The 8,482-nt window shown below is 55.9% G+C and overlaps 1 protein-coding gene across 1 annotated transcript; it reads left to right on the top strand.

The window, feature by feature from the left end:
* The first annotated feature begins 541 nt into the window (after positions 1 to 541).
* CCDC105 (coiled-coil domain containing 105) lies at positions 542 to 8,482 on the top strand. The gene is made up of 7 exons (XM_001494285.5): positions 542 to 1,593; positions 2,814 to 2,918; positions 6,392 to 6,590; positions 6,986 to 7,152; positions 7,286 to 7,381; positions 7,470 to 7,583; positions 8,101 to 8,482. Exons 1-7 carry the CDS (start codon positions 1,024 to 1,026, stop codon positions 8,347 to 8,349), a joined length of 1,500 nt encoding a protein of 499 aa, XP_001494335.1. The 5' UTR covers positions 542 to 1,023; the 3' UTR covers positions 8,350 to 8,482.

Below are 8,482 nucleotides of genomic sequence, written 5' to 3' on the forward strand. Positions count from 1 at the left end.
TTGGGACCTGTTGAGTTTGAGGAGCCTAGCAACTGCCCAAGTAAAGATGCCACTGCCGGAGGGAGCCAAACAAGGTGACGAGATGGAAAACCATGGGGGAAGGACGGAGGGCAGTTGTCTCCTTTTTCCACCCTGGACTCTGGCCCGCTTCCTCCGAGGGAGGAATTCACATCATGAGTTTCCTGAGAAGCAAACCCTCCTCCCACTCGAGGAGGAGAACGTTCAGGCATGACTGCTTCCCCAGCTTCGCTTTCTGGGGCCATGGCCATGCGCCACAGGCTCAGCCCCTAAGAGGCAGCTGCCTGGGACCCCTGAACTGCACAGGCAGAGAAGCAGGTTCCACAGAGTGCTGACTCGGTCGGTGGCCAGCAGGAGCAGCTGGCATTTCCGGAGGCAGAGGACTCAGCGCAGCTGAGAGCTCTGCAACAGCAGCCATGGTGTCCTCTCCATGTGTCCTCAGGGGCCACTGCACGTCTTTGTACCATTTGGCTATGATTCTGGCTGCGAGACCATCTTTTCCGTTTCTGTGGCTTGCACTAAAATTCCTGAATGATAGGGGAGAGTGGGGCTTAGACCGAGTGCTAAGGAAAGACTCTTTTAAGTTGGTGGTATTTAGGCTGGGTTCTGAAGATTGAAAAGGAGCCAGCCATGGGAAAGACATGGAAAGGAGTTTGCCACGCAGAGGGAACGGCAAATGCAAAGCTGCGAAGCGGACACAGACCAGCGAGTCCTGAGAGCTGGAAGGAGGCCGGCACTGCGGGGGTAGATGAGGTCAGCTTTCGCAAAGAGCCCAATTCCAAGCCACCTCCACAGAGCTCCAAAGCAACGACCCCTTCCAACGCCCCCTGTCGCCCTTCCCCCTCCCCCACAGCTGGAACTCCGTCTGCGCCGTTGCCACCGGCGTCATGGTGACGGGCGCTCTGTTTCGCTCACTCTTCAGCCAGGAAGGAGCTGCGTGTCGTTGGGGGTCCCTGACTCTCTTCGTGGGGGTCTCGTCCCAGGCCAGGGCACCAAGCAGGGACCATGCCGGTGTTGATACCCCCGACGGAGCACAGCCGAGACCTGCGCGTTGGGGCTCCAGCATGGCGCGAGGCTGCCAAGGCCACGACGCGGAAGGCGCACCAGCTGACCGATCGCTGCAGGCAGGAGGCGGTGACCGTGTGGCAACCCAAGGACAGCGTGCAGGATCCGAGCATGGAGCGCCACCTGTGCCGGGCCGCCTACGTCCTGCCCTGGCGCTTCCACGTGGAGATGCTCAAAGGCGGCGGCACCCTGGAGAAGCCGCCGCCGGGCGAGGGCGTCACGCTGTGGAAGGACAAGATGAAGCCACCCGCTTGGCACGCCCGCCTGCCGCTGCCCATGCACCGCGATGCGCTGGCCCTGCAGACTGCGGAGGTGGCGCACGCCCACGCTCGCGGGGCGCGCCTCACCGCCGCCCGCCTTTGCCGCGCGCAGCACCAGATCAATGGGCAGGTGCGGCTGCTGCAGCGCCAGAGGGAGGCCACCGACCACAGGCTCAGCGAGGTGCGGAAGGGCCTGCTTATCAACCAGCAGAGCGTCAAGCTGCGGGGCTACCGGCCCAAGTCAGAGAAGGTGAGACCACCCGGCAAGCCCAGTCGCAAAGACTGAGGCCTCTGCTCCCTAATGCTCAGCCAGGGAAAACCCCGCCCCACAGAGAGAACACTCCCCACTCCCCCAGGCCCCAGATCCAGTGAGTAAGGGCACAAGAAGATAAGGACACCCCCAAGATGAGGTGCGTGGGTTCCCAGCCCCAGAGGGTGAGACCCCCTCCAAGGGGATGAGATCCTCAGGCCCTTTGCCCCAGAGAGGAGTCTATCCCAGTCCCCTGGCCAGGAAGAGAGGGTGGGACCCCTGAGTCAAACTAGATGAAGTTCTTCCCAAAGGCGAAAACCCACAGCCCGTGGCCCAGGCATGGAGTCACCCACCCAGCCCCCAGTCCCAGAGGGTGAGAGCCCCTCCCCTACCCCGGGCATGAGACCCTCAATGCCCCAATCCCCTTGAAAGCACATGGAAGTCCCCAGCTGAGGTAGCAGGTGATGCCTGGTCTCAACCCAGATGAAACTCTCCTCAAACGTTCTTTTCGAAAACCCAGCCCTCCCACTTCCAGCCTCAGGGGAGGAGAACACCTGCCCAGACCTCACCCAGGAGAACGAAACAGGTCCTGCCCACAGGTGGAGACTCACAGACTCCCAGCCCCACACCTGAGAGCTGAGCCCCCAGCCGGGGAGGGGAAGGGGGAGCCCCCTAGTCCCAGCCTTGGTGAAATACTCTCCTTAAAGGGAAACCCCAGACGCCCACTCCAAAAGGGGGGAACACTCCAGCCTCGCTGGAGAGAGATGAGACCCCCACCCACAGAGAAGGATTCTTACTCCCAGCCCCCCAGTCCAGATACTAAGACCCCAAAAAGGCAAACTTTATCATCCCTATGATGAGATCCCACCACTTCTCACCAGGGAGGGGGGATAAGAGCATCTCCAAGGAAGCGGGACCCCCAGCTCCAGAGTGATAGCAACCTTCCCCCAAGTTAGGTCATCTCCATTCTGGCTCACTGCGCTCCTAACTGTAAAAGCCCCCAGCCCCACTCTCGAGACGGTAAGACCTGCCTCAGGTGAGAGCCCCCTGAAAGGATAAAGCCTTCTCAGAGAGTGAGACCCCCAAGGGGTGAGGGTGCCCCCAGCTCCATTCCCCAAACCCACAGTTTATGAAGTTGGCAATCCCTCTACTACCCTGGAAGGAGCGACCTGCGTCCAGCCCTCTCCTGAGGTGTGAGAAGGTCTCTCCTTGTTTTCCAGCTCCCTGACAGAGCTGACAGTATGCTTACCTGGGAGAAAGAGAAGCTCAAGAGCATGAAGAGGAAGATGGAGAAAGACATGGAAAAATCAGAGGCCCTGCTCAAGGTTGGAAACACACGAAGCCACATTCAGGGGGCTGGAGGGGCTGGCTGCCTGTCTGCCTCACCGGCAAACCGCTCTGCCCTTGGGGACTACAGCCACAGCAAACTCTCAACCCACGCCCCGCCCACCCTGACCTGCCGCTCACTGAATTTCCCCTTTTCGAAATGGAAAACTGGGGCTCTGGGAGGTGGAGTTGGGCCTCAAGGTAACAGTGAGCATCCTCTCTGTGCTAAGCCCCGTGCAGTCGCTGAGTTAACTTCTTAAAACACTCCAGTGATCCCCTCACTAGAGACGGGGAAATCGAGGCCCAGAGAGAGACAGCCTTGCCCAAAGCACAGAGCTAGCCAGGGGCAGAGCCGTGGTTTCCGCTCAGGTGTCTTTTTTCTCAGCTTTATGGAGGTACAATTAATGATTTTAAATTGTATATTTATTTAAAATATACAGCTTGATGATTTGATATATGTAGATTGTGAAATAATCACCATAATCAAGGTAATTTACATATCCATCACCTCACATAGTTACCTTTTTGTGTGGATGTGGTGAAAACACTTAAGATCTACCCTCAGTGAATTTCAATTACAAAATACAGTATGGTTAACTGTAGTGACATTGTTGTACATTAGACCTTCAGAACTTAATCATCTTGCATAACTGAAAATTTTTACTCCTTCACACACGTCCCCATTTCTCTCTCCTCCCAGCAACAACCAGTCTACCCTCTGCTTCTACAAGTTTGATTATTTTAGATTCCACATGTAAGTGAGACCATGCAGTGTTTGTCCTTCTGCATCTGGCTTATTTCACTCAGCATAATGTCCTCCAGGTTCATCCACATTGTCACAAATAGCAGAATTTTCTCCTTTTTAAGGCTGAATAATATTCCATTATCTATATACATTTTCTTTATCCATTCATCCGTCAATGGACATTTAGATTGTTTCCATAACAGGCTATTGTGCATAATGCTGAAATGAGCATGGGAGTGTGACCCTGACTGCCCTTGGATATGCACTCAGAAGTGGGAGAGCTGCCTTGTGCTTCAGCTTGCGTGTCTTGAACCTAGCTCTTTACACTGTCATACGTGCTCTGTCTTTATTGGCTCCATGCAGAGATCACCTCTCGCTGCACCCTTCACTCTTGCAACAGGAAATTCTTCTCGAGGGCTCTAATGGAGACAGGAGAGTAGCTGGGTCTCACGGAGCTTTTGGGACTGGTTTGGGTTAGCTGGTAACCTGTATGTGCTTTTGACTCATCCATTTAATAAATATTAATCCAGCCCCCTGGCGTCCCAGGCACTGTACTTAGCATTGGGAAGAAGTATTGAACAAGGGCAGAACTGGCCTTGCCCTTGCAGAGTTCAGTTATAGGGGCATTCAAAGAAGGATTGGCGGGGGAAGGGGTGGGGTGGAGGGAGGGGAATTATGGGCTGGTGCACCACTGTCCCTGGTGCTGAATCGTAATTGCAGTCATCCCACCCCAGTCATATTCCTTTAAATCTGGCGATTCCTGAAAAATCCTTCAAGGCAGTTTGAAACCGACAAGGGAGAAGACTCTGAGGGATTGAAAAAGAGAAAGGGAAATAGGAAGGTGAGAAAAGACAGACATATATAGAACCCAGAAAGGGCCACTGGGGAGGCTTGGGGTGAATATTTCTGGAAAAAAAAATGCTCACCACCAAGTAAACATGTTTCAACTTAAAATCATGAATTCAGACCTCAAACTGACACTCAGAACTTCCCCAGGGATCTCCCCGTGTGTCTCCAGAAGGCTCGCTGTCCCACTGTGCAAGTTCATTCATACCTTCTCTTCCTCAAACCTCTTCACCTTCCTGTACTTTCCTCACAATAAATGACCCCCAATGCATGGAAGCTAAGGAAAGGCACCTCTCCCATTTTCCTTCTGCCAGTCTTATAATCCCGCCTACCTCTGCACCCGCCTTCTCCCCCTTCTCCTGCATCACCAGGATTTCCTTCTTTATTGTGTCATTCTCACCAGTGAACAAGCGGGGAGTTATTCTTTAATGGGTACAGATCTGTCTGGGATGTTGAAACAGTTCTGGAAATGGACAATAGTGATGGTTGCACAGCATTAATGCCACTGAAATGTATACTTAAAATGGAAAAATTTTGTTACATCTATTTTACCACAATAAAAAAAAAAAAACACCTCTTTTGATCCCATGCGCCCTCCAGATAACCCTCGTTCCTCGGACACACTCACTGTCCAGTCACGTGTGCACGTGCTGACCTCATTTCTTTTGGGCAGGTGCTGGGTCAGTTTCCCCACCACAGCCCCACTGCCTGGCACACAGCCTGCCATACGGGAGGGGCTCGATGGGCATTCGAATTAATGAACAGGAGACTTTTTAAATCCATTTTTTCACCCAAATGGATGAATCCCAAAGATATGTTATTCAGCAAAAGAAGCTGAACCTAAAGAGTACACACTGTGTGCTTCATTTATATGAAGTTCTAGATTTCAAAAGCTTTTCTTAAAGAGTCAGATAGCAAGTACTTTGAGTTTCACGCACCACACAGTCTCTGTCACAATAGTCAATTCCACCAGTGAGGCACAGAAACAGCCAGAGAGGATACGTCCAGGAATGAGTGTGGCCGTGTTCCATATGGTTTTATTTACAAAAAGCAGCCGGCCAGTCCATAGGCTGTAGTTTACCAACCCCTCAAAGAACAGGCAAAACGAATCTACAAGGCAGCTAGCTTAGCAGGAAGGGGGAAAGGGCCCCAGGGAAATTTCTAGGCTGATGGAAATATTCTATATTTTGATGAGGGCGGTGTTTATATGGGTATATACATATGCAGAAAGACTTCTGTTTTAATATAACTTTCAAATAATTGCAAGTATCAAAGAAATGCAATGTGCTTTATTTTTTAATGGTGTAAGTAGGATTTGGATGGGGGTGGGGGTTCCAGATGCAACAGATCCTGCGGGAAGGGACTCTGAGGACAGCAAGGGCTCCTGACACTAATTGGAGAAGAGGAAGGGAGACCCTGAGGCTAGGAGTGAGGGTGGGGTAAGCCCTGAATGCAGGTGAGGAGTGGAGGGATGGCACAGGGAGACCGAGGCGCAGGTGTAGCCCACGCTCCTCTCCACCTCACAGACGCAGAAATGGATGGGGGAAGGGCTCTCTCTGGGGGCCAGGCACAGAACCCAACCGACTGACACCCAAGACAGGGAAGCTGCCACCAGCCCCTACTGCTTCCCCCCACCACCACCACCACCAGGGTTACTGAAGGCTTCCGGACAGAGGGTGAGAAGGTGGGATGTCTGAGTTTCAACACTTTGAAATTGCTCCTGTCCCGTCAAAACAAGAGCTGGAGAGGGTCAGTTTGGACCCAGATTCACTCTGCAGTCCTCAGGAGACAAATCACTTCCAGCCACCCCCACCCCCACCTCCACCCTCCCAGCTCACATTCTGCCTTCTTCCCTGCCTCTCTCTCCTTCCTTGCCTCCAGACCCTGGCCTCCTGCCGAGACACTCTGGTCTTCTGCTGTAAGGAGAGGCTCCAAGCTGTAGACCTCATGAACCAGCCCCTGGACAAGGTTCTGGAGCAGGCCGGCCGCCACTCATGGGTGAACCTCTCCCGTGTCCCCTCTCCCCGCACTCAGGGCCTGAAAACGCCACCTCCAGACCCTGTGGGCACCTATACCCCAGGTAGGCCCCCACAGAAAGGAGCCCACTATAGTGGATGCCCTTGGTGCCCAGCCCTCCCCTACTTCTCAGCTGCCCCTTTCCCTGGGGAATTTTCCCCCTAGAGCAAATGAGAGACCTGAAAGCCAGTCTCCAGCCAAGCCCACGTCCTTGATTAGCTATTCCCTCTGCGCAATCCTGCTTCCCACACTCATGCCTGCGTGCCAACACTCGCCCAGGCACTCCCAGACGCTGCTCACACTAACCCACTCACAGCCCCTCCCCTGGGCTTTCTGCCAGTCCCCCGATAAAGCCCCCTCGCCCAGGGCCCACCACCACCTAGAACGGAGAGGGGCACGCAGAAAGCCAGGGTGGGGGAAAGGGCCTCGGCGCCCCACGCGCGTCCCGCCCGCCCACAGAGTGTGCCGCAGCGCTGTACGAAGCCAAGCGACTGTTGCTGGAGTCCAAGGACACCTTGCTAGAAATGGCAAAGAACGAGGAGGACATCCAGGAGCAACAACAGCAGATCGGCGATCGCGTGTGCGCCTCGATAGCAAAGAAGACGCGCGAGACCTCGGAGCTGATGGTGGGCGCGGCGGGCTCGGCTCCTAGCTGGCCGCTGGGGGCCAGGGTGGGAGAGTACTGCGGAGGGAGGCGGGGGACGCGGGAGGAGAGGGGACGAGAACCCGGTGTGAGCCCCTGGGCTGCCACCCACCCAGGAAAGAATGAACATGACCTTAGGACTAATGAGGGGAACTATCCACCGGTGCACGAAATTCAACCAGGAGATGTACATCACCCGCGACCTCATCAAGGTATGGTTTGGGGAAAGGGCCTGCGGGGGCGAGGCCAGGGGTGCCCCGTAGGCTGGGCCTCACTGCTCCGCACACCGCACTCTGCCAGGGTCCTCTGTCAAAAAGTCACCTGGAGACTCGAGAAAAGCTGGATAGACCCCTGGTTCGCGTGTACCAGAGACACGTGGGCACCCAACTCCCCGAGGCCACGCGCCTCGCCCAGGTACGCCCCTCTCCGTCCCCCTTCCGCGCCTCTCCGCGCTCTCTAGGGCGCCCCGCCCTGGTAAGAGTCCTTCCTCAAGCGCACTTGGCCCAGGGAAGACCCCCTCATCCAAGTCTGTCCTTCAGCTCCTGCTCAAGAGGAGGCCCTCCGACACCCACACCTGTCCCAAATAAGTCCCCTCGATCCCCACCCTGTCCGCCTCATCCCCACCCTCTCATGACACAGCCCCTAGTTCAGGCCGCCCCTGAGGAGGCTCCCCCTTCATGCACGCCTTGCCCAGATGTTCTCTCACATCCCAGGTCCACCTCGTTCCTCAGCCCTGCCCTCTCGCGGGTTCTCTTCCAAGCAAACCTGGCCCAGGTGTGTCCCTCCCCATCCGAGGCCCGCCCTCTCTTCAGCTGTGCTCCCTTCACACGCACCCCTGGCCCAGGTGTGTCCGCCCACCCCAGACAGGGTGTCGCCCTCCGCTCCGGCTCTCTGTCCCCCAGCCCGGCCCGCCCCCTCGCCCCCTCTGCAGGGCACTGACAAGGTGCAGCGCCACATCTCGCACATGGAAAAGAACCTGAAGGAGCTGCTCGCCAAGCGCAAGGACCTCACCTGGAGCCTCAACTGCAAGAAGATCGGGCGTGACGTGGACTACAACGTGGTGCGCCTGCGCCTCCGCCAGCAGCACCCGCACGTGTGCTACGAGCAGGCGCAGCGCCTGGTCAGCGACTGGGACCCGCGCACGCCGCCGCCGCGCGCCGAGTCCCCCGCCACCCAGTGACAGCCTCCCCGGCCAGGCCTGGGAGCGGGGCCTCGGCCCAACGGCCCTGCCTCCTGCCACCCACACTCCCTCGGAGCGCCCTCCAGCAGAGTTATAGCAATCAAAAATAACAATAATTATCATTTGTTAGGCA

Source organism: Equus caballus, chromosome 21 (assembly GCF_041296265.1).
Source record: "Equus caballus isolate H_3958 breed thoroughbred chromosome 21, TB-T2T, whole genome shotgun sequence".
Lineage (NCBI taxonomy): Eukaryota > Metazoa > Chordata > Mammalia > Perissodactyla > Equidae > Equus > Equus caballus.